The 27,057-nt window shown below is 56.4% G+C and overlaps 1 protein-coding gene across 1 annotated transcript; it reads right to left on the bottom strand.

Moving 5' to 3' along the window:
- Nucleotides 1–679: 679 nt before the first annotated feature.
- On the bottom strand, nucleotides 680–15,232 carry LOC119103395 (acetyl-CoA acetyltransferase B, mitochondrial-like). The gene is given in 12 exon segments (XM_037226920.1): nucleotides 680–1,479; nucleotides 6,065–6,222; nucleotides 6,961–7,146; nucleotides 8,223–8,267; nucleotides 8,269–8,399; nucleotides 8,983–9,097; nucleotides 10,080–10,273; nucleotides 12,023–12,137; nucleotides 12,332–12,427; nucleotides 12,429–12,479; nucleotides 13,358–13,431; nucleotides 15,155–15,232. Coding segments are annotated over 11 exon segments (1,254 nt in total). The 5' UTR covers nucleotides 13,400–13,431; nucleotides 15,155–15,232; the 3' UTR covers nucleotides 680–1,358.
- Nucleotides 15,233–27,057: the final 11,825 nt, after the last annotated feature.

The raw sequence follows: 27,057 nt of genomic DNA, 5'->3' as shown, positions 1-27,057 counted from the left end.
AAATGTGATGAAAGCTGTCTCGCTCATCGAGACCTCGTATCATATGGTGAACATGTTGGGTCCCTCTGAAATTCCGAGAGAAGATGCGTCCGGAAAATGGCAGAGAGGATGTTGCTCCATTGATCCCTGGTGACGTCGTCCCTTTCCATGTGCATATCGCACGCAAACTAGACACAAATACTCCAAAACGGACGAGATTATGACGATGTAGATTTGTGCTATATGTGCAATTTCAAATACTTCGCCGCCGATGTCAAAGTGCTGTGAGGTCAATGTCATAGTCGTTATCAGCGGGTGGATGAAAACAGAACAAGATAATCGGCGCTGGGTTGACTTATCTTGCGCCATTGAGCTGAGGCAATCGACGTCAACAACTTTGTTCTATATTTGAATAAACTGCCCCACCGTCGTACCCACGAGGTGCCGACGCACGGCTACGTTATTACATTGATTATTAAAACAGTAATTACCGCTGCGCCTCAGGCCGAGCTCGATAGGCCGGGTACACACCGGCTGGGCCGGCTCGAGCAGCACCACTCCCAGCCGGAGCTGCCCTGCTGTTACAGTGGGAGGGGCCACAGAGCGTGCAGCCAACAGCGGCCGCACGCTCCACGGTTCATCCCATTGCAACGAAGGCAAAACGTTTGGCCACGAAGCCTCTGCGAGCCAGACACCTGTCAACGCGTCCACCGGGCACTGCGCTGTATATTCCAAAATAGGTTCGCTGCAATACATACAGCCACTCTAAAATACCTACAGTGAACGCCGGCTCTGCACACAAGCGTGGCGCTGGCCGCGCTCTTGACTCCGGTCAGCTGGCGCGGAGGTCCGACGACGACGCCGGCATACATAGCTGAGGCCATTAGCCCAGTCCGATCCGCATGCCAACGGACGCCTAATGACGGATATTATTGCACAACTCCAACAACCCTATCACCCTCCATTAGCATTGGACACCACCACACTACCACTAGCTTTACTTCCAGTTGACGCATACGTCAGCTTATTTTAGCAACAGCACCACGGTGCACTCAAGGCGTCACAAGTGACAATCGCACACGCCGAGCGCACTCCGACGAGGGTTGAAGAGCGGCAGCCGTTATGCCATCGACGCCACATACCAACACCGAATATCATCCCTGTGCTGAGTGACCCGGCACGTCGCTGCGCTGGCTGACCAATCCGTTGCATTGGGCCACATCACAGCTGTAATTCCACAGTCCGCTGTTCTGAGTCCTAACCTGTCCGGTCCGGCGAAGACAAGGGGAAGGGGCCTGTTGCATGCCTGATGGCGAGTCGGGTTTGATTCATCAGCTCCAGCTCGGCGGACTGCACCTTCCGTTCGGTGAATGAGTTGTTTACAGGCCCTCTAGCATGATGGCTGAGCCGCCGCCGCCGCCGTTGCAGATGGAGGCCACGCCCCGCTGGCCGGCCTTCAGCGAGTGCGCCAGGTGGGTGGTGATGCGGGCGCCGGACATCCTGCGGCGCCGGGTAGACCATCGCGTCACACACGGCACGCGCGTCCCAGCAGACCCCCAACGGCCAGGCGGCGCGGCCAACCGACGGCCGCTGACATACAGCCTAATGAACAGATCTGCGGAAGGTAGGGGGGGGGGGGGGGGTGACACAGTCGGCACGTCACGTCAACCAGTGAAACGCCATTGATTCATCTTCCGCAGTCAAGCCGGGGAAGAGCAGGTTTCGCTTCAGAAACCAGAGGCACCACAGGCATTCTCCCGCCACAGACATCCGTTCATGAGCTACAACAGGGTATAACATTTAATGAAGTATGTGGGGCAGACGGCAGGACGCTGCAGGACGCGGAGAACCGAGGAACCCGGTGGTTTGACCGCGGTAAAGATGTGATTTAAGCCGAACCGTACCATATACAGCTCGAGACCATGGACACCTCCGGACGATAGCGCTGCATGCAAGGGACCCATTACAGTGTCTCATGTTACATGCTCATTGTAAACTTGCGGAGCTTCGACGCTCTAACTTGATACCAACAGAAGGGTAGCCCCATCATATTCAATGGGAGCATGGGGTAGAGCCGGGCTCGACGACCACGGATCCCCAAGCATACAAAGCTGGAGACGGTACCTATATAGTTTCCCTGTCTTCCGCGTTCTAGCTGGTTACCTTTTCTACTGTGCTTTGCGTAGTGTCCTGAAAGAACTGTGCTCGCACGGATGGACATGAAATAACCAATACGAACACGCGCACGATAAGCCCCACGGACGCGCTGAGCCGGCCTACTGTGGCAACGTCAGCAGTGTTCGGCTGACCACCTCACTGGCCTGACCAGCTCCCCATCGCAGCCGCCCGAGCTCTCCACGGGTCCGGACGTGACGAACGTGCCAGTCCTGTCAGACGCTCCGTGGCACTATCTGACCTGCTGGAACACGCACACTCTATTTGTGAGCACACCGGCGTGTCGCCACATCGCCACCGCTGTGCGCGGGGGTCGGTCGCGTGCTCTTACTGCTCGGGGCTATTGCGTGGAGTGGTCGAGAACGCAGCAGGACAGTGATCCTTTTTATCGATTCACCATCGATTCGCGATCCCTGCTGTGCGATTTTAATGTGATTCACCTGACTAGTTCTCGTCTTGAGATTCGCTTCACTAGCAATAGCAACTCAAATAAGTTCTGTTCGTTTGAATTCGCTATCGCAATTCAAGAGTAATTTCTGATCCAAATCATGTTGTGTGAAACAATTTATCCTTTATTCATTCTACGCTCAATAATCCCATGCTAATCTGCATCCCGTTTAATTGGCAGATCACTGATTCGCAGTGTTAAATCATTTCACGTCAGGTGAAAATACAACAGTCGCATTCTGCTGTTGCCAGCAGAACTGTCAGGTTGGTAAAATCATCCGACGAATCGACTAGCGTGGTTCCAGATTTCAACAATGATTTGCACTGATTTGAGGTTTTTTACCTTAGCTTCCAAGCTATCTAAATATTTTGAGCACGTCGCCTTAGCGTTGACTCTGCGTCATTCAGACTGACATTTTCTCATCCCGACTCACTCTTTCGAAAATAATGCGATTGACGAATTGTTAATCGATTCATCTCTCATCTAACCCAGGTCCAGTGCCGGGTGCCTTGCGTCCAGGAGGGCCCCAGCGGCCGGCAGCCATGGCACTGGAGGCCGGAGCCACCCGACCAGTTCACATCTGTCTGCTGTGTACGTCGGCACCAGCGCCGGCGAAGTCCGATCGGTCGCCACACAGCAAGCACAGCATGGTCAACACGCATGACTGGAGTCAGAGCACCGATCAAAATACCACGCTGAGAAACAACCGTCGAGAAATTGGTGCGCTTTTAAAAAACAGCGACAACACGAACTATACGGGCCTGATGTGAAAGGACCACTTTCCTCGGAAGCCGGGTGTTTTGATCCACTTTGCCCTGAAGTTCAGAACGAAAACAGCGTTACTACGATTAGCTATCCTCCAGCGGGTTACCACCAGAGCGACGACCTTTCGAGATCGATGCGCTGACCATTTCTCAACTGCAGGCCACGGAGTAGAAGGAACATTAGCACATACGCCCTACGCCCAAAACACCAATTACAGACGGCCCACACACGCTAACAAGTTCATTGTCAGAGGTGCATAAACACTGAATATGCAGATTCAGCCTCCTGGCATCTTACATAGTAGATACCGTAGCAGACAATGTATAAGGCGTGATGCAACGTAACACATGCAGTGCAATATCGGCCAGAGTTGCGCCAGTTTCCAACAGCTCTTATACCTCACAGCCAGACCGTTCGTCACTGCACCACACTTACTAGGGTTCAGGCTGAGTGCCGAATCTCCCCCCCCCCCCCGCCCCTCTCCTCCCGCACGTCGTAAGCCGCAGTCATAGCCAGAACCCTGTATTCACACGTCATGTGTTCTTAATTTGCCGTTCGATCAGGACGGCCGATCAAGCGTCATAGACAAAGTCTGCTAAAACTGCCAATTAGCACTTGGATGGCAGCATCCGCACACAGAAAATGTGCTCCGGACAGTGAGACCCCTCCTGTCCGGTGCCGTCGCCGGGGTGGAAGCTTATATCGGCCGCGCCGCAACCGATGACAGGTTAACAACCACTGCCGCGCCAGCATCACCGGTGCCGTACGGTGCTGTCAGCACGTCGTGGAACAGGCACGGAACAAACGGCATTCCATAAATCAGCCGAACACCTCGAAAAGATGTCACTTCGTTACATTTTAAATAACTAAGATCCTGCGAGACTTCTAAGCAGACGACGTTTTAAGTAAGATTAAATACTGTGAAATACTGCGGAATGTTTCCAATTCATTACATTTTGCGGGAACTTTTATGGGCCCGTGATGGTGATTTGAAAGTCCATGGAACTTACTATTCTACGGGAGCGTCCCATTGTATGGTAAATTCCCCGTCAAAACAGAAACACAAAACCGACTGCCGTTGTCTCAGTCTTGCGGACCTGTGAGGGACCCTGACGCAAAGGATGTACCATAGCTCCTCTGAAATATCAATACAATGCTCTACTCTCAGGCTTAAAACCCATGCGTGACAGCTGTTGCGCTGTTGACCTCAGACCTGGTCGCCGGTCCTGACCGGGACGCTTGCCGCCGCCCGACCCGACGGTCACGGAATCTGGCCAGGCCACGCGAATTACGGCGAAGTTTATTACTCACGCGAATCAGATTGGCGGTATTATACGTGATTTAAATGGCAGTAATGTTTGAGCCAGACAGGGACTCCGCCTCCGCGGCTGCAGTGATTATGATAAATGCGTCGTTACAAGATCAACGAACGGTGGTAGCAGTTTGCCACTTCGACATGTTGCATGCCCTGAACCCGGTTCAAGTTCGCCTTACAGACGGGGCTGTCTGTTAGCTTACTAATGGGTGTCGGGCCATGCTAGTCGATTGTTGGGGCTTCGGCGCTTCGATTGCGCGGTCGTGTAAAGGTGTCGGGATCAGCAAGCTAAGGCCAATAGCAACTCAAGGTGTGGATGTGGCACCTTCATGACGAACATATACATTGAACGAGGATGGCCTCTTCAATACAGGGGAGGTAAACGGGGCGGATGCCTGTAGCCTCCTATTGGTGCAGCCCGGAACTGTCTATTAGCTACCAATCCTATCGGGTGTCCTGATGACCTGCTACTTGATTCGATCGGAGATCGCGTGTTCCCCATCGATGACCCCCTACTGACCCCGTCGGGTGTTCCACGCCGATGGCCTGTCACTCACCCGATCGGATGTTCCACACCGATGACCTGCTACTGACCTGATACACCAATGACCCGCTACTGACCCAATCGGGTGTTCCACACCGATGGCCTGCTACTGACCTGATACACCAATGACCCGCTACTGACCCAATCGGGTGTTCCACACCGATGGCCTGCTACTGACCTGATACACCAATGACCCGCTACTGACCCGATCGGGTGTTCCACACCGATGGCCTGCTACTGACCTGATACACCAATGACCCGCTACTGACCCAATCGGGTGTTCCACACCGATGGCCTGCTACTGACCTGATACACCAATGACCCGCTACTGACCCGATCGGGTGTTCCACACCGATGGCCTGCTACTGACCTGATACACCAATGACCCGCTACTGACCCGATCGGGTGTTCCACACCGATGGCCTGCTACTGACCTGATACACCAATGACCCGCTACTGACCCAATCGGGTGTTCCACACCGATGGCCTGCTACTGACCTGATACACCAATGACCCGCTACTGACCCGATCGGGTGTTCCACACCGATGGCCTGCTACTGACCTGATACACCAATGACCCGCTACTGACCCGATCGGGTGTTCCACACCGATGGCCTGCTACTGACCTGATACACCAATGACCCGCTACTGACCCGATCGGGTGTTCCACACCGGTGGCCCGCCACTGACCCGATCGGGTGTCCCACATCGATGACCTGCTACTGCCCTCATCGGGAGTTCCACACCGATGAACCGCTACTGACCCGATCGGGTGTCCCACACCGATGACCCGCTACTGACGCGATCGGGCGTCTCGCACCGATGACATGCTACTAACCCGATAGGGTGTCCCACGCTGATGGCACCGCCGTGGATGTTGACCTTGGCCGGGTCCAGGTCCAGCATCTTGATGTTGGCAAGGATGACGACGGCGAACGCCTCGTTGATCTCGTACACGTCCACGTCGTCCTTGTTCATACCCAGCTGGGCAAACAGCTGCGAGGGACACGGAGACAGTTCAAGCACCGCACAGCAAAGTTGCGAGCTGCGCAGGACCACGAGGAACGCAGTTCGCAAGTCCCGTCGATCCCACGCCCGTCAGTGCAAGACACCGGCGGCCTGCTTCTCGCGGTACATGTCATGTCAATAGATGCTTCACGCCGCACTCAGTTACTGAGACTATATGACGCTGCATGCCACTCACCCACACAGGAAGGGCGAGGACCACGGGGAATCGAGCCCCGCACCTCTGGTTTCCCAGACGCGGAGCTTAACCGCTGCGCTACCGGAAGCCCATGGCACATGACCAACGGCCCCGGTGCGCCCCACCAGACCATAGAGCCGGCCGTCCCGCCGCTGAGCCGGCTGCCCCAGCGCTGAGCCGAACGCCTCACCGCTTGGTCGGCTGCCCTACCGTTGAGCCGGCTGCCCCGCCATTGAGCTAACTTCCCGCCGCCGAGCTGGCCGCCCCACTGCTGAGCCGGCTGCCCAAATCTTGAGCCGATTGCCTCACCGCTGAGCCGGCTGCCCCACCGCTGAGCCGGCTGCCCCGCCATTGAGCTAACTTTCCGCCGCCGAGCTGGCCGCCCCACCCCCGAGCCGGCTGCCCAAATCTTTAGCCGATTGCCCCACCGCTGAGCTGGCCGCCACACCGCTGAGCCGGCTGCCCAAATCTTGAGCCGACTGCCCCACCGCTGAGCCGGCTGCCCGCCGCTGAGCGGCATCCCATCTCACCTTCTGCTTGGCCAGAGCTGGCGCGATCGGGAAGTCGATGGGGTCGCAGGCGGCGTCGGCGAAGCCCAGCACGCGAGCCAGCGGCCGGCAGCCGTGCTGCGCCGCCGCCGCCGCCGTCATCAGCACCAGAGCGGCGCCACCGTCGTTGAGCTTGGACGAGCTACCGGCCGTGATCGTGCCCTCTTTCTGCCGGAGGGCACGGGACGAGGTCAGACCGAGCGACCGGCCGAGACAGGCCTGGCCAGTGGTGAGCCCCGGGGGACGTGCGCCTTGGTCGGCCACCGCCGCGACCACTGCCGTGACCACTGCCCATCATCCAGATAATATGCTTGCCTAATAAGACGTAGTGACAGCGCACCTTTCTCACTGAAGTGATAGTGGTGGTAGTTTGTGGCATTAAGTGTTGCCATCAAGAGTATCATATATACGTAATGACGCATATTTGCGACGGGCAAACACAATAGAATGCAATCAGGACACGGCACGGTACTGGCACCCATAGGAGAATGCGATCAGGACACGGTACTGGCACCCATCGGAGAATGCGATCAGGACACGGTACTGGCACCCATCGGAGAACGCAATCAGGCCACGGTACTGGCACCCATCGGAGACTGCGATCAGGACACGGTACTGGCACCCATCGGAGAATGCGATCAGGACACGGTACTGGCACCCATCGGAGAACGCAATCAGGCCACGGTACTGGCACCCATCGGAGAATGCGATCAGGACACGGTACTGGCACTCATCGGAGAATGCGATCAGGACACGGTACTGGCACCCATCGGAGAATGCGATCAGGACACGGTACTGGCACCCATCGGAGAATGCGATCAGGACACGGTACTGGCACCCATCGGAGAATGCCCTCAGGCGTGGCTCCCCACATTTATGATGCCTCAGCCTTTGAAACAGACGTACGCGCCACCTTCCCGGACCTCTCCCACAGAAGGTAGGGCACGCACTCAGATCAGGCTGACCGGCCATCGCTCCGTGGTGGGACAGTGCCGGCGGTGACGCACGCCGGCGTCCCCACCCGCCCAGCTCAGGCCGACCGGCCATCGCTCTGTGGTGGGGCAGTGCCGGCGTCCCCACCCACCCAGCTCAGGCCGACCGGCTATCGCTCTGTGGTGGGGCAGTGCCGGCAGTGACGCACGCCGGCGACCCCACCCGCCCAGCTCAGGCCGACCCGCCCGTCGCTCTGTGGTGGGACAGTGCCGGCGGGGACGCACACCGGCGCCTCCACCTGGTCGGCTCACATCGAAGATAGTGCGTAGCTTGGTGAACTTGTCGAAATTGACGTTTGCGGTACTCCTCGTCCTCGGCGAGCACGGTGTCCGGCTTGCCGCGGCCGCCGGGCACCGTGACCGGACACAGTTCGGCGCCCACCGCGCCCGACGAGAACGCCGCCGCCGTCCGACGGTAGCTCTCCATCGCTGGAGTGGAGGCGGCGCCGGTCAGCGCGTGGAGGGGGTCAATTAGCACGGTGCGTGTGCGGTCTATCAGTGACCGGCGAGAGGGCGCAGCCGTCACCGCATGGGTCCGGTGGACATGATTCTGTGGTGTCCGCCCCGCTAGTGACGGCTGCGAATTAGGCGTTTGAACCCGAGCAGATCTATCACTGCAAAGAAGAGGGCGGAGGCGGGCGGACCGCCCACAGGGTTTCCCTTCCCCACTCAAACGTTAAAGCTACAACAGAAAAAGGGTGTCTTATGTATCTAGTAGTCCTAAACACTTGCAAATCAACAACACGCGGAACGCGTGTCCCTATTCGACACCCAAGCAACGTTTCGGACACTGTAGTTCGAAAAAAGAATCCATAAACAAACATCCGATCAGTGTTCAAGGCGCCGATTGAACCAATCTGCTCCTGTACACCGCGTGCCTCGAACGCAGTAACGCACCAACAGAACAATCAGCCACACCACCAGTCATGGCAGGGGACCAGGCGTGCGCGCCGCCCCGGCGGGCCGGCCGCTGGCCCGGCCGCCGCCGCGACTGGCTGGCAGCCTCACGCACAGTACTCGTCCTGTTCGGCGCGGCTGATGCCGAGCTTGCGGGCCGTGTTCTCGCCGCAGTTGCCCATGTGGATCTTGTCGTAGACGTCCGTCAGGCCGTCAAACGCGATACCGTCCTGGGAACAGACCACAGGCGGCCGCTGACACTGGCCGTAGTCAGCCGGGGCCACTGGCACTTACAGCAGTCACTCAGGGGCCGCTGACACTGACCGCGGTCAACGGAGGCTGCACGGCCGCTGACACCGACCGTGGTCACCCGTGGACCGCTGGCACTGACCGCAGTCGCCCACGCGCCGCTGGCACTGACCGCAGTCAACGGAGATTGCATGGCCGCTGACATTGACCGCGGTCACCCGGGGACAGCTGACACCGACCGCGGTCACCCGGGGACAGCTGACAATGACCGCGGTCACCCGGGGACAGCTGACACCGACCGCGGTCACCCGAGGGCCGCATACAGCAAGGGTTCGATAAGCGCGCTCCAGCATGGAACGGGTGCGATGGAGATTGGGTGGCAAATTCATGAGTGCAAAACGTAGCGATCGTATAAGCATAGCGAATCTTAGTATTTCCAGTCGCAGACAATAAGAGCACAGAAAGTAATCCTTGAAATGTAACAGAACCGATATGGTGTTCCGATCCCCATCAATGATCCATTCATCAAATTGTATGTGACTCTCATCGTACCATTCGATCTACGTCTGGTCGATACAAGAGTAGATACGCGCCCCGAAGCCGAGCTACAGCTGGCAGGCGCGGCCGGCGCCGCTGCCCGTTGTACGTGGTACCCTGGCCCGGCTCGTCGCCTCACCACCAGCTGGCAGGCGCGGCCGGCGCCGCTGCCCGTTGTACGTGGTTACCCCGGCCCGGCTCGTCGCCTCACCACCAGCTGGCAGGCGCGGCCGGCGCCGCGTGCCCGTTGTACGTGGTACCCGGCCCGGCTCGTCGCCTCACCACCAAGCTGGTAGGCGCGGCCGGCGCCGCTGCCCGTTGTACGTGGTACCCCGGCCCGGCTCGTCGCCTCACCACCAGCTGGCAGGCGGCCGGCGCCCGCTGCCCGTTGTACGTGGTACCCCCCGGCCCGGCTCGTCGCCTCACCACCAGCTTGACGCCGCCGTAGGGCGTGGTGCCGCGCGGCAGGTAGAACGGCACGTTCGACATGGACTCCATGCCGCCGGCCACCATGACGTCGTTGGCGCCGGTCATCAGCGACTGGCAGGCGAGCATGACAGCCTTCATTCCCGAAGCGCACACCTTGTTGACGGTGGTGCAGGGCGTCGAGCGCGAGAGGCCTGAGGAGCGGACGAGCCATCAGCCGTCTGAGCCCAGTGGCAGCCGGGCTCAGCGCACGACCGTCGAATGAGCGACAATAGAGCTGAACACTGCCGAACGCAGCAGACGACCAAAGCAAAGCTATCAAAAGAAATTTGCGTCAAAAATACAAAATTGGTTGTCAAATGTTGTTGGGAGAATATAATCTGGTATAATGTCGCGATTAAAGAAACAAAAAAAAAAAAACAAGAGACTACGCATGGCAAAAACTTGGCCAGGGAAAAACATCGGAACAAAACTATAGAGTGTCAAATAATCAACATGACAAAATTTGTCATGTATGCAGATCGCCACACCACAACGTATCACGAAGTAACAAGATCAAGTTAAAGTACCGAGTGATACAGGTGATTGATTCGAAAAATAGACAGTGATACATGAAACTAGATTCTCATAGCGAACATTGTAAACCGATGCCTAATGCAATATGCGTCGAACCTTAAGTAAGGTTATGTCAGGTGTGGTGGCGGTTTGGTGTTTTAATGACGTGTCGGCTCCCAAGTCATCTTGCGCCCACTCGAAAACAACCACCGCTGTCTGTACAGGCAGGCTATACATACATTTTCAACTTTTACTATGCGGCTTCACTGGTGTACTTAACCTCGAGGCCGAGTTTAAATAATGGCGACGCCAACGTTGCCAAAAATGCGAGCATATTCGCGATTTCGCAACACGGTTCACCACCAATCGAAGGACGGAGGGACGCTAACGAAAAACACCAGCGCTTTTCCGCGTCCTAGCGTCGGCACGAGACAACGACATGCTCTACGGACAGCCGGTCCCCACATACGTCACCCTGAGGCATATCCTGGCGCATAATGTACACTGAGTGCATTGCATATGCATGAACCAACCAACAAAGTCCTACCTACACCCTACACACGACTAATGACTCACCATATGAAGTCCTACCTACAACCCAACCAACAGTCTACGAAGCGCGACTTCTTGGAGGCGGTCATTGGGGCGAGTAAACAACCAGTTAGCAAGCATGGGCTTCATCTTCCACAATGGGTGAAGATGCTGCTCAAATATGCTCTGCCACGCGTCGCAGACGTAAGTATATATGACCGACTTGAAATCTCGCGCAGGCACATTGATTTAGATATTGAACATTTGTTAAGATTTATTTAAACATTGGATATTTGTTCAGATTCATTTACACAAGCGCTTAGACACATAGATGCAGGACATTCAGTTGAACCCCCGCACTCACCCAGACAAGAAAAAGTCAATAATTCTAGCTGTGCTAGAGTTTAATTCCGATTCGATTCAGATTTTCAGCAGAGACCTGAAATCTGATTCGGATATCGCTTCATGCCGCTTTAGCACCGATTCCGAATCGATTTCGCCCAAGCGGCAACAGGCACAAGTCTGAATCGATCATTGTGATGTTAATGCTGATTACTGTGATGTTTATGCTAAGGTGAATGGAGTTCAGAGTCACTCGTACATAAAGGTCTAAAAATTACTTTAAAAACCAAACACGGATTCTAAGACACAAAGGCCTTGAGAACGCCCACAAAAACGTAAGGCAAAAAGCACCTTTGACCGCAACTGTTTTAATACAATATGTGACGTAGCCCCCGTCGCCTCAACCGCCTTTAAGCGCCAAAAACAGCAACATATCCTATGCAAACGTGCTACGTGTTGGCAGCATGTCTGCCCGAATGCCGACTCAATGTGTCCACCACAGCAGGCGCAGTTACCGGCGAACAGCGCAGCCTGTCGTGCCGGCGCCTGACCGGTGTTGGCCGACAGCACATTGCCCATGAAGACCTCCTGCACAGCAGACGGGTCTATGCCAGCCCGCTCCACCGCCGCCTGGCGACAGAGATCACAGGCACGACTCGTCAGATTTGCCGCTGCGACCCGGCCAAACAAAAATGTAGAGCTGCCGCGACATCGCGGATTGGTGAAACGACAAGCGCCAGAATTGCCCTGAGTGCGTTAACAAAGCTACACCATCACAGCGTGCGTAACAGGCCCGCGCCCATCGGCAAACATCGTTGGCTGACCTTGACAGCGACGGAGCCCAGCTGGGTGGAAGAGAGCGGCGCCAGCGTGCCCATGAAGCTGCCCATGGCGGTGCGGGCGGCGCTGCAGATGACCACCCTCGTTCAAGCCGGACGCCGTGCTCAGGCCACGGCGCACCGCTGGCGCCACCTGGCCGCAGACAGCCACACCACAACCGGTGAATGGGTAAACAGACTTATAGGGCAGGCTTGTGTCCACAGGTTTGACAAGGCCTAGTGGTAGGGTGGCTTGTTTTCCATGGGGCTTTGTCCTGAACCCCCTCATGTTCGACAAATAGTATGCAAAATGAAGTGCGGATGTTCGTGAGAAATGCTGGAAATAACAGATTTTCAAGAAATGGTTACTATGTAGAATACATCAGCAGACCAGCAACATTAAGAAATCAAACAATGAGCAAGAAAAGCAGGATGGCATAATTCACATAAACATGGATAGCATATGACCATACTTCACTATGCTGATTGCTAAAATGCATTGCATATGTTTGTACTTTAGTGCTTCTGAATGCCAAAACTGAGGTATTGGGTTGAAAACCTAACAAAAACATGTACAAAACTTTTCAGTTCTATACTATTTCTTCCCTTCTCACACAAAACTTTATACTGTGTGATTATGCATTACAGCTATTCCCTATTAAATTATCTGAGCTTCCGTTATTAGACAATTCAGTACACAAAGACAATGAAAAATGGTCTCCAACACATGTCAGCACTGAACACATATGCTATTCCAAGTCATTGCAAAATCAATATCACAAACAGCCCATACAACAAGCAATTGCAAAAAATCAAGAACAATTTTGAGGGCATGATATCATCCTCTGCAGCTTGGAATTACAATGCAAGTCCTTATATCGCAAAAATATACTGGACATAAACACACATCTACTCATTAGGATATGTGGGCACAGTCAACAGCTGGCTGCATATAAGCATCAGCATAAGCAAATTTCTGGATGCACATCATAATGCCAAATAAACTGTGGCAGCAAACTACTAACTACTAACCTTCATCTTCATAATGTGGCTGTTTAACAAGCTTGGAAACATTGTGATGTGGTTATGCCTTCAGCAGCCTGAAACTGCAAAGCATAAGTCATACTTTGGATACCCTCCAAGCAGCAGCATTTAAGATAGACAACTTCCATATGAATCATCCATTATTCACCATGCCTACATGGTATGGTACCTTCATGACATTATGGCATGTCATAAAATGTAAATATTAATGCTTGTGGAAAATGGCATATAAATGACACAATAACTAACACACAATCAACAAAAATGGCTATAGACAGGATGAAAATGGATAATTTTGACAATAAATTAGGACATGTGAGTGCTACAGATATATAAGCTGCTAAAGCCCTGATCACAAGGCATGAGGCCATAAAATATAGTATACTCATTCACCCCACTCTACCAGAATTCCTCCAAAACAAAGTACCTTCATTAAAAAACATCATAAACCCTTCAGTAAAAATCATCAGTCTTGCCTTTGACTTGACAAGTGAACTAGGTAGGTCAGATACCTGTGTTCTGAATCAAAGGCCAACAAAGTAACACTGACAGATTGCACTCTAAGGCTGCCGGAGAGCCAGGATCCTGGTAGAACGACTTTATATTTATATTATGTATGCATTACTGTATGAATCTTGGCACCCTGCAAATCCTTCATAAGATTGTATGGTAATCACTGCCAATAGCAGAGGGCAGTACCAGCTGAGCAGAATGTTCTACAATTATCTTCAACATTAAGAAGAAAGTGGAGTAATATTATGGTGTGTGTAGAATTATGAGCATAACTGGTCATGACCAGAATGCTTGCCAAACTTTACAGGTAACATCATGTAAAATCACATTGTGAACAGTAGAAGATACCATTAACCCAACCCAACCCAACCCAAACCAACCCAACCCAACCCAGCCCGGCCCAGCCCGGCCCGGCCCAGCCCAGCAGCCTAGCCTAACCTAACCTAACCTAACCTAACCTAACCTAACCTAACCTAACCTAACCTAACCTAACCTAACCTAACCTCCCCACCCTATATCTCCTTCAACCCAGCATCCTATTGGCATCCATGTTCCATGCCATGTATAGCTGCCATATAGTGAGCTTTTATTAACCGCCGTGTTCTCATTTTGCGCGTTACATTCCCCACCCAATTCCCCTGCAACCCATCGTCCCGTTGGCGTTGAGGATTAATGGATTCTTGTTATCTTGGCCCCGTACATTTTATAGGTGTCGCGGCTGCTGTGTGTGTGCAGTGCTCGGGAGGTCGCCATCATAATTGCAAAAAATTTGAAGGTAAGAGCATGAATCTACCTGTTTTGTGATTATTTACTATATGTCCTGCCTCAAACATGACAATGGTGTACAATGATTTCTTCTAACATTAGGTAGGAAAGTGCACCCTGACCGAATTAAACATTCAAACAATGTGAAAAAACCTGCAATCATTACTGCATAAAGTTCAATTTTCTTTACAATATTAAATAATTACATGAAAAACATGTTAACAATTTGGGCTGTTCAGATGTTCTAAGCAGGTAGTCATCAAACATCTTTCTGAATTATTGAAGGTAATTAATGGGCATAATGATTCTACAAAGTGCGGTAAAATTTGTACATGGACGGTCCGGGAAGTGGGTGGTGCTTTTGCAGGCCGACCGCCGGGCCTCGGACCGGCGTAGGACCCCCACTTCCCAACACGGTCGGAATCGAGTTAATCTGGTGTAAATCCATAACATATGGGAAAAAGAATATATAAGGCATGTATGAGTGCTTTAAAGACCTTCATTTACCTCTATGTGGTACAGAATGACAGTAAATCGCGTTTAACCTCAGATAACGAACCTACCAAGACCCGACACCCACGGTTTATTCCGACAAAACTGACGCACAACAGACCAGACTGACGCAAAAGTCTACGGTAGAGGGACAGGGCCTAAGGTCCTTTTAGGCTGCTGGCGATCTCAATTCTGCATATTAATAAATCGGCGTGACAATAAGTCAGCTTCAATCACTTTTAGCATTATTTCATTGGTGAGATTCTTAAATATGGGCTAACCAAATTGTAGAATAATATCCTAAAAAGTCTAGAGAAGTATGTTAATGTGGCAATTTTCATGGTTATGGTGCTTAGGGAACAGCCCCAGAGGCCCGGATATAAAAAGGCTTGGAAATAGGTATAGGCCGCGGGGGGGGGGGAGGGACGTTGTCTTGGCTTACTTGGAAAGGGGATTGGAGGCATGATGGAGCTAATGTTTCAAGAGATTGGCATCTGGCATCTGTCATCATTCATTGTCAATTGTTATCTGTCACCATTCATAACTGACCTTGCACCCGGTCCTCGACGCAACGCGCCGCTTGTCAGGGGTGGGCTGCATGCGTAGGCCATGAGGGACTGAGAGGCTCCCCTGTATGGGGCACTCCTACCGGGGCCCAGTGCACGCTCCGAGGGGTCCTTGTGCGGGTTAATGCTTGGCAGTTGTCCCCCCCCCAGGGAAAATTAAATCAGGTGTTAGGGCCCACGATAACAGCTTACAGTCCTTATCTGAGCAAACATGAGTGCCTGGCAGGTTAGCAGAAAGGGACCTGACAAGAGTGAAGGGTCCTGCACAGATGAGATAAAAAAGAATAAGCCCTAGATCACTGAAGAGGACCTCTGAGAATTGAGTGTGTTGATGCGTTAATGTATATGGGCCCCAGCAAGAGCACAGCACTCTACAGGCAGGAGGAAGGAACCCAAGACCCATGTGAGGGGCCCTGAGCAGCCAAGAGTACCCTGGCAGGTTAATATATGGTGCCCTAGCAAAAACATACAGAGCCTTTCAGGCGAATGGAATTTTTTTGGATGGCCCGTGATCGATCAAGAGTGCCCCAAAGGTTAGCAGATGGTGCCCGGTGTCGGCGTAGGGCCTTCGAGAAGATGCAGAGGTGAAGGGTTGTAGGCGGCGTCACCTGTAGGCGGCGGCACCTCCGTAGACGGCGCCATCACCGTAGGTGGCGTCATGGAAGTTGTAGGCGGCGCCACTGAAGATGCGCCTGCCGCCCTATCCGCTAGATGTCACCGTGCCCCATGCAGTATCAGGTTTCACTTGGAATTTGTCACTGAACTCCGCCAGCTGTACCTACAATCATTTCCTACCGTGTAAATTATTTCTTCACGCCGACAGAAATAATTTCAACTCGTAAAGACCTTTCATTTTGCATTTGGTGCCGCCTACATTCTGAATCCGCCACTGTAACCTAATGACGTGTCACCTCGTGCTGCGCAGGTCATCGTCAGAATTTGGGATGCCCATAGGGCAAGTGCCAAAAACTTTTCATAGTTTTTGAACTTTTGCATAGTATACGTCCGAACCTGCCAACTTTGACCTGGATCTGCATTTTCTGACATTTCCAAACCGTCGACCGGCCCAAATCCAACAATACTCCAACCATGTCATTACTGCAGCCCGATTCTTCCAAGCACTTGACACGACACTTGAGCCACGGCTTTTTACACGTATTCCAGGATGCTCAAGATGATAATGCAGTGTGTGTTAAACATTCTGAATCGTTTGAGTACCTTTTCCCGCCTTCGTTCTATCCTAGCCGTCCGCCAGCGGATAAGGGGACGGGAAGCGTTGTTCTGGCCGTGCCGCCTAAATGACCAAAATCTTTCAACGGTTTGGCCCCTCACCAAACCGATTTGGTGCCGCTGTTGTAAGGAAATAATGCTTGCGGGAAGTTCCAAAACCGGAAAACTCGGGCCTTCAGCACGAATTCGCTATCACTCAACTGTTCTGAATTTATCAGCCGAGCTGTATGGGTAGCGTGCGTGTTCTGCGCATATAGTAACACATACTGTGAATATCATCGTGCCTAACATGACGGCATGGTTCAACTGGCATTGAACACACTGAAACAGCCAAAGCACGAGAGCGCAAAATGGACATCAGCTGCATGTGCCGAACCTCAAGGGTTTTGCAGTCCGTTAATCTCGACATATAATAAGTGTGATTAGATTAAATGTAATTGATTAATTAAAAGAAGAGTGCACAATAATGTTCGCCGTCACTTCAAGGGGCTGTTCCGCAGTTAAACATTTGGTGTAAACGTGAAACGCGGCGGAAAAGGCGCCCTTGTTTCTATTTGTATGCCTGACCCGTCCAGCTGCGGGCACGGCTGTCGGTTTCGTGCAGGGTCGGGCTTTTTCCTGCCGAGTGGGTTTCAACCGGTCCTTGGCACAGGTTCCATTATTTCAGTCGGCTTCGTGTCAGACCTCTCATTCAGAATCGATCCCTTTCAATCCGGTTTATTCAGAGCCGGTCCTCGGGAGGCGGGCCGGCCGCGACGATTTCCTTCGCGCCAATGGTGCTAGGCTTCATACCAAAGGGGAAGATTATAAATCGATGGGCGAATTCGTACGCCAGGAATAGGATAGTTTCTCGCGCCTGACTACACCAACGTGCGCAGTTATCATCACCACGAAAAGAACGCCGCTTGTTTCTATCGTCTATTATCTATGTTGCTCCTGCATAAAACGTACGGACCACCATCCACCGCGCGCCGGTGATCGCATGCAGCCTGACACGCGCATGCGTGGACGCCGTGAGATCGGTCATCCGACGGGTGATGACCTCGACACCGCAGGCGGCCCTCCCGCCGCCCCGGACACGGCGGCCAGGCCCGGGCGGTCGCGTCAGCTGACGCCGCCAGGCAGCACCACACCCACCGCACGACCGTGACCACGGCAGATCGCACGGAACAGAATCCACCGCACGACCGTGACCACGGCGGATCGCACGGAACAGAATCCACCGCACGACCGTGACCACGGCGGATCGCACGGAACAGAATCCACCGCACGACCGTGATCACGGCGGATCGCACGGAACAGAATCCACCGCACGACCGTGATCACGGCAGATCGCACGGAACAGAATCGGGAGCGAGTCGCGATCGGATCGTTTGGCGCCGGCGAACCGCCCAGCGCCCAGCGCTGTCTCCTTGGTCTCCCAGCGGCGCGGCGTGCCCCAGGTCGGCTCGGCGCACTGTCCGCTCGCACCGTCGCGACATGCCGCCTGCCAGAGGGGCGCGCGATCGACCGACAGCGCGGGAGCCGAGTGAGCCCGCGGCCCAACATGGCAGCACGAGAGAAGCGCGCGGGTCAAGCCCTTCGGCAGGGCGTCACACACCCATCCGGTGTCACAAACGTCTAATGGCAAAGCGATACGCCGGGCACGGAAAGCTACACTACGAGCGATTTACACCTTCAGTAAGGTGCGCGGCCGGGCGGCACCACAGGCCCGCCGGCGCCGACGCAGTGACCGTTCGTCCATGACACGTGATCCAGATGATTAGTCTGCACCGCCGGCATGCAGCCTCCGGCTGCAGTCCCCCGGAGGCGCGGGTCCTGGCCGCCGCGCGGGCGTCGCCGCTGGCTCGTGGCGTCCGGATGCACCGCGGACGGCGGACGACCGTGCCGGCGGCCGGCCTGTTTGTACTGGTCGCGGCGCGACCGTCGTCGGCAGCTGCTCACAGCCGCTGCTGCGCCACGGCAGCTGCTCACAGTTGGACGCTGGAGAAGCCGGGGCCGCGCGTCATCACGATGTCGCTGTAGGCCGACTCCTGCACCAGCTCCAGCATCTGCAGCTTCTTCAGCACCAGCGCCGTGTAGAACTTCTGTGCCACCTGTGGCAGGGCGGAAAAGTCGAGGCCTCAGCATCACACATCACTTTGGTCCCGCGGCACGCTGGCTGGCTTCAGAAGTGGTGCCTTTGGAGGTTGCAAGGCAAACGGACAAACGCAAAAATTTTGGTGGCTGAATGCCTGGATTGCTGGCAAAGCAGGGACAGCTCGGAAGTGAAAAGATACCTATGTGTTTACTTCGTCCGTAAAAGAGTGCAGTCTTTTCGGAGTCAACTTGCAGCTGCGTACGAAGTACTGGTAGACATATGGAGACTACAGTTTTCACTACTGACGCTACAACTTTCAAACGACTTTAAGTTTCCCAAACAGGCCCGTGTGCGGAACAACGTGGCCGTGAAGACACAGGGATCCACGGTAAAATTTGAAGGCAGGCACGCATCCCTTCCACGCAACAAACAAATCTTTGGCCATATTCTTGACTGGCAAACGCGTTGAGCCGCCAACCCGCGACGAAACCGCAGATGTCCCTGCAATCAGCTGACAAGTACGGCCCAGTGACCCGTCAGCTCCACGCCGCGCCGCGCCGCCGGCATGTACTCGTCTCCGTGACGGCCCTCACGCGCCGCCGGCATGCACCCGTCTCGGCGACGGCCCTCACGCGCCACCGGCGTGTCTCTGTCTCGGCAACGGCCCTCACGTGCCGCTGCCGTGTCTGTGCCTCGGCAACGGCCCTCGCGCGCCGCCGGTGTGTCTCCGTCTCGGCAACGGCCCTCACGTGCCGCTGCCGTGTCTGTGCCTCGGCAACGGCCCTCGCGCGCCGCCGGTGTGTCTCGATGATGCCCGGTGACGGCCCTCGCGCGCCGCCGGCGTGTCTCCGTCTCGGCGACGGCCCTCGTGCGCCGCCGGCGTGTCACCGTTTCCGCGATGCCCTCATGCGCCGCCGCGCTCACCTGTTTGCGGTTTGTTGCGCCGGACAAGGTCGCTGAACTGCAGCTGGTCGCTCAGCTCGAACTTGGTCTTGATGACGCGGTACATGACGGCTGCGCGCTTGTTGTTGACGCGGTCCTCGAACTGGGCGTACGTCTCGCCCTCCTGCTGTGCCTCCTCCGGCTGCCGGATCGTTCACAGGTCACGCTAGGTGGTATGTCGGGTCACATGTTAGGTCGGGGATAAAATGGTCGCCACTGGAGCTGCCGAGATCGCATGAACAAAACGTTGCTAGTACACACGTCATGTAGTCATTGAAGCTTCACGACACACTTAGCTACTGCTGAGGCTATATGGTAATCGTGTCTCTCACCCTGACAGGACAGGCGGGCACCGTGGGGAATCGAACCTCACACCTCTGGTTTCCTAGAAACGCAGCTGAGCACCACACCATCGCCCCCCCCCCCCCCCCCCTCCCCACTATGGAACCGCCCAGAGTCGGGCTTCGGAGGCCTACAGCACCACGCCCAGAGTCGGGCTTCGGAGGTCTACAGCACTACGCCAGAGTCGGGCTTCGGAGGCCTACAGCACCACGCCCAGAGTCGGGCTTCGAAAGCTTACAGCACCACGCCCAGAGTCAGGCTTCGGAGGCCTACAGCACCACGCCCAGAGGCAGGATTCGGAGGCCTACAGCACCACGCCCAGAGTCAGGCTTCCGAGGCCTACAGCACCACGCCCAGAGGCAGGATTCGGAGGCCTACAGCACCACGCCCAGTTACCCCTGCAAGTGACGCCAAACACAGTCCGCCTCCCGGCAGAGCATGAGCAGCAGCGGTACATGTGGCATAACGAAACAACGGAGCTGGTCACACTTCTACCGGAGCCCATCCGTCGCAGGTACCTGGCAACGCGGAGGATGTGGTCCCCACCCGCGCCAGCGTCTGTGCTGTCATGCCACCTCCGGCCTCCGGGAATGAGAGCTCCCGTGCCTGGACGTGCCCTCCCCGCGCATGGCCTCGCCAGCCCGTTCTCCCGTGTGTTTATGTGTACATATCTGAGAGCGTCTGTGCCAGCCCGTCTTGCCGTGTGTTTATATGTACATTTCTGAGAGCGTCTGTGCCAGCCCGTCCTGCCGTATGTTTATGTGTACATATCTGAGAGCGTCTGTGCCAGCCCGTCCTGCCGTGTGCAAACCCGAGCGAGCGTCTGCACCAGACCGTCCTGCCGTGCACACACCTCAGCGAGCGTCTGCACCAAACCGTCCTGCCGTGCACACACCTGAGCGAGCGTCTGCACCAGACCGTCCTGCCGTGCACACATCTGAACGAGCGTCTGCACCACAGTTCTGCCGTGTACACACCTGAGCGAGCGTCTGCACCAGACCGTCCTGCCGTGTGCACACCTGAGCGAGCGTCTGCACCAGACAGTTCTGTCGTGTGTTTGTCGTGTACACACCTGAGCGAGCGTCTGCGCCAGACAGTTCTGTCGTGTACACACCTGAGCGAGCGTCTGCGCCAGACAGTTCTGTCGTGTACACACCTGAGCGAGCGTCTGCACCAGACAGTTCTGTCGTGTACACACCTGAGCGAGCGTCTGCACCAGACAGTTCTGTCGTGTACACACCTGAGCGAGCGTCTGCGCCAGACAGTTCTGTCGTGTACACACCTGAGCGAGCGTCTGCACCAGACAGTTCTGTCGTGTACACACCTGAGCGAGCGTCTGCGCCAGACATTTCTGTCGTGTACACACCTGAGCGAGCGTCTGCGCCAGACAGTTCTGTCGTGTACACACCTGAGCGAGCGTCTTGCGCCAGGTCGTCGTCCCAGGGCGTGGCCGGGCCGTTGCTGTAGACGCTGAGCGGGCCCCGGTCCGACACAGCGCCCGGTGTCACGGCGGCGCGATGTTCTCGTCGTAGCCCATGTTGGCCAGGTTGGACACCTGCTGACGTCGCAGACGACCGGCGGTGTGAGGGACGGAACAGACGTTGCGACGCTCGCACGCGGCGCGACGAGACGCTCACCCAACAGCAAGCGCGTGCTGGCTGCCGAGTGAAGACGCGTCGCCAGGATTTGTGACAACATATCGCACTCAGAAGGACCTGATGTCCTACAGGTGCACACCCGTCATGTAAGGTAGCCTTATCCACCCCAGCAGCACTTACCTGGTCGTACCTCATGTTCTCTATGAGCGTGATAGGTCACTATTCCCCGAGCAGCGTAATGCGCGGTGTATGTACCTGGTCGTAGCCCATGTTCTCCATGTGCGGGATGGGCGGCGGCTGGTCGGTGATGGGTGGCTCCACGGCCGCCTGGGCCGTCATCACGCTCTCCGGCTCGGCGGGCGGCGCCGCTGGCGTCGGCACCGGCGGCTCCGCAACCGGCTCGGCCGCCTCCTCCGGCGCCGGCGTCGCTGCCGGGGCCGCCGCGGCTGCCGCTGCCGCCTCCTGCTCGGCCACCGCCGCCGCTGCCGCTGCTGCTGCTGCCGCTGCTGCCGCCGCCGCCTGCTGCTGCTGCTGTTGCTGCTGCTGCTGTAGCAACTGATGCTCCACCCCGGCCGGAGATTCCTCCTAAACGCAACCAACCCAGATACAGACGAGTCAGTCGTGTCAGACTATCCAGATCCAGACATATCGGACACATAAGTCGATCCAGATCCAGACATGTTCCATCAGGCAGACAGTTGGTCAGCTGTTAAGTGATACCACAAAGTTTGCCACCTACAAGGTAGGCAGTGATACACGCACGCACGCACGCACGCACGCACGCACGCACGCACGCACGCACGCACGCACGCACGCACGCACGCACGCACGCACGCACGCACGCACGCACGCACGCGCACACACACACACACACACACACAACACACACACAACACACACACACACACACACACACACACACACACACACACACACACACACACATAAAGTAGTGCTGGTAACGTCACCTGGCTAACGTACAAGTCAGCCAGGACCACCCGCAGTCCTCCAATGTTATTCCTTTGCCCGGCTCTGCAGCGCCGCCTGACCATCGACACGCCGGCGGGGCCGGCACGCCCTGGCCGTCCGCCCGGCCTGAACGCTGCCGCTCACCTCCGGCTCTGGCTCGGGGTCCCGCTTGCGCTTCCTGCGGGCGGCGGCGCGCGCAGGCCGCTCGTCGGTGCGCGCCGGCTCCGGCGGCACGTGCAGCTCGTCCTCCGGCACGGCAGCCGCCTCTTCGCCCCCCTCCTCGTTGTCGGCCGGTCGAGACGTCAGGTGGCGCATGTACATCTGCCGGGGCGGGACGCGGTCAACAGGGGGGGGGGGGGGGGGCGGGGCTCCTGACGTCGGGCAGCGCATGCAGGTTTGCCGGGGCGGGCTACGGTCGACAGAGGTGCGGGGCTCCTGCCGTCCGGTGGCGCGTGTACATTTGCCAGGGTGGGGGCAGAAGCAGAGCCAGATATGGCTGGGGCAAACCCATAGAGGCAAAGCAGCACAGCGACATCGTGCGGACGCTGTGGATGCTTACCATCGGGCAACACGGACAGCGACAGGACTTGCCTAGGACGTGAAGCATCTCAAAAGCTCCGGTAAAAGAAAAATACTGAATGCTATACAATGGAAAGCATGGTGCATATCCCAAAGCACCAAATTTTCGACAAAACAGCTGATCATTGTCTCAAAAGACTCAGACCGAGCCTCCTCATTGGAGGGGTTTCTGGCATCAGCACCCACGCTCAGCGGTGTATGTCGCGTGAGCCCTGACCCCACCATTCCCGAGTCAACGGCAGGGTTTTGCGGGAGAAAACTTAACGTGCTGCAATGCTCGGCACGGTCCGTCCTGCCTTCTGACGTCATTCGACCTTTACGCCGTCGCTGCCACCGGCAGCAGGCCAATCACAGGAAAAAACGAGCGCCTGAAGCGTATCGAACCCATCCCATCTCAGAAAAGGCAGAAAAGGCTCCTTCCAACCGCGCTTTCAGGACAAAGTGGTAAAACTGTAATAACGTTTGCCTGAAAGTGCCTTGCACTGAACACAAAGGGATCAGTAGCTTCTGAAACAACAGACGCATGAGTGACAGACCCGCACCAGCACCAGTCCCCTCCTTCTCTACGGCGTGCCACGACAGACCAGGCGTCATCGGCTGTGCCCCCCTCCTCGACAGCGCAAGGCTGCCGCCGGCTGGCCACCGTCGGCCGAGATCAGTGCCTACCCTGCCCAGGCTGGTGGCCGGGATGGTGCGGCCCGGGCAGCGCGAACAACTTCTCCACGCCGCCCGTCTCCTTCCAGTGCATGAGTCGCTTGGTGGCGGCGCCAGGTCAAGTGAGGTCACGATGTCGGCCGTGTCCGACAGCTGTGTCTTCATCTCCTCGCCAGAAATGTTCTTCACCTCGTCCACGATCAGCTTCCGCTTCCGCTTGCTGCGCGTCACGCCAGCTGCGCACGGGCGAGGCGTCGCAATCAGGTCAAGGTCGCAGGGGTGAGACACCACTGTCAGCAGGTCACGGCCACACCATTGAGGCGTCAGACATCCGACGTCAGCAGGTCACAGTCACACGGGTGAGACGCTACCGTCAGCAGGACACAGTGACAGGCGGTGCCGAGATCAACACGACAATGGCTTCTCTTTCTGAACGCCACTTAACAGCAAATAACCCTTCAGAAACACGGCCGTCGGACGGCCGTCGCCCCGGCGCCGCCCGCGCGCACCTTTCAGGGCGCTGGCGTCGACCGGCGGCAGGGCGAACGTCTCCTCCTCGTTCTGCAGCAGCGTGGTCTGCTCGTGCGCCCGGCGGCTCGGCGTCCGGCCTCCGGCTGTGGCGGCGGCGGCGGCTCGGCGGGCGCCTCGGTCCCGGCCGCAGCGGCCGCCGTCGGCGAGGTGGGCCGCGAGTCCCCGTCAGAGCTGCGGCCAGACGAGACGTGTCGGCCAGCAGGCGGGCTGCGCAGCGTCACGTGAGGCCGGCACGGACGCCAGACGGCCAGCCTTCAGCATGACCATGACGCAAAAACAAACAGCTTCGCCACAAAACATCCCTAGTTCTCAGCTGCCCTTCGTAGTCCACACAGGCGGCGCAAAATGATCCTCGATGTCGCGGACCCCTAAATTCCAGTCATCATCATAGTCCACACCTATAACGAACCGGGGCGTACGGTGTTTGTTGATAAAAAGCCACAAACGGTGGTCACATTTAAGGAACAACTACACAAGTAACGGAACATGATCTGCCGACTACAGGATGCTGGACACAACCAATCACAGAACCTAAAAGGACCCACCCGCGTCCCAAAAGATCGCCATCGCAGAAAACATGGGGAAACATGGCCTCCTTTTCTGGTGAACTTGCGCCCTTCTTGCTTCTTCTCTGTTTAAACAAATAATTGTGCAAAATGTTGGCTTCGTTGAAACCCTAATGAAAGGTGAGCGACAATTCGCCTTGGTGGTATCTTTTCCCCCCTCCCCCACCCGACCCACCCACTTCCCCACCACGGCAGCGCTCTGGACTAAAACGCTACGGCCGAAAAAGAGCACAGAGAGGGTTTGTAGCGTTTTAAGTGTTACTGATCGCCCTGATATTAACACCACTTCCCGAGCCAAAACCCTTGTTATTCCCGAAACCAGATAATTTCGTGATTATAAATAATAATAGATAATTCAATAATTTTGTGTTCAGCCAATCTCCTTCGGGAGCGTGGCCAACTGCGCACAGTACAAAGGAGCCCACTGGCCGGTGCGGGCCCACTGTACACAGTACAAAGGGGCCCACTGGCCGGTGCGGACCCACTGTACACAGTACAAAGGAGCCCACTGGCCGGTGCGGACCCACTGTACACAGGACAAAGGAGCCCACTGGCCGGTGCGGACCCACTGTACACAGGACAAAGGAGCCCACTGGCCGGTGCGGGCCCACTGTACAAGGACAAAGGAAGCCCAACTGGCCCGTGCGGACCCACTTGTACACAGTACAAAGGAGCCCACTGACCGGTGCGGGCCCACTGTACACAGTACAAAGGGGCCCACTGGCCGGTGCGGGCCCACTGTACACAGTACAAAGGAGCCCACTGGCTGGTGCGGGCCCACTGTACACAGTACAAAGGAGCCCACTGGCCCGTGCGGACCCACTGTACACAGTACAAAGGAGCCCACTGGCCGGTGCGGACCCACTGTACACAGTACAAAGGAGCCCACTGGCCCGTGCGGACCCACTGTACACAGTACAAAGGAGCCCACTGGCCGGTGCGGACCCACTGTACACAGTACAAAGGAGCCCACTGGCCGGTGCGGACCCACTGTACACAGGACAAAGGAGCCCACTGGCCCGTGCGGTGGTGAGGAGGCCGGCCAACCTGTGCCCGCCGCCCATCGGACTGGCGTCCATCCGGTCAAACTCGTCGTCCGAGTGGTGCGGCTCGGGCGCCGCCGCCGCCGGCGACTCGGGCGGCTCGGAAGGCGGCGGCGCGTCCGGCATGGGTGCGTCGTCGAACAGGCCGCCGTCGAACAGGCCGCCGGCTGTAATGGAACGGGGCGCGCGTCAGCCCGCGCACCAACGACGGCAGGAACGGACAGAGAGAACTGGCCGCAAACGGGACAGAGCACTTGCGCAGAACAGACCGAGAATGGTCCAGAACGACCGGGACTGGTCGAAAGGGACCGATGACCTGTCGGAACGGACCGAAGACTGGTCGGAACGGACTGAGGACTGGCCGGAACGGGCCGAGGACTGGCCGAAACGGACCGAGAACCGCTTGGAACGGACCGACGACCGGCCGGATCGGACCGAGAACTGGCCGGAACGGGCCGTGGACTGGCTGGAACAGACAGAGGAACGGCCGGACGGACGGAGAAACGGCCAGACCGAAGGAGGATCGGCCGGAATGGACCGACGACTGGCCGAAACAGACCGAGGGCTGGCCGGAACGACCAGGGCGCTATCAGCCGGCGCACGGGAACCGGCCGGCCTCTCCCGGGCCGGGGATGCGGAACCACCGTCTGACAGCTTCAGGCTCTTACTCTGACGGTGGCCGCAAACATGGACGACAGACAGCAAACATGGCGGCAAACGTCAGCTCCAACGTCACGTCGCATGGTAACCAAATCGTGCTAGCATAACCCCCCCCCCCCCCTCCACGTATCACCGGCCAACGCACACTGACCATCAGA

The sequence above is a fragment of the Pollicipes pollicipes genome, unplaced genomic scaffold (assembly GCF_011947565.3).
Source record: "Pollicipes pollicipes isolate AB1234 unplaced genomic scaffold, Ppol_2.1 Scaffold_5724;HRSCAF=6776_pilon_pilon_pilon, whole genome shotgun sequence".
Taxonomy (NCBI): Eukaryota; Metazoa; Arthropoda; class Thecostraca; order Pollicipedomorpha; family Pollicipedidae; genus Pollicipes; species Pollicipes pollicipes.
Note: the sequence above shows the minus strand (reverse complement) of the source record. Positions and strands in the feature narration are given on the sequence as shown.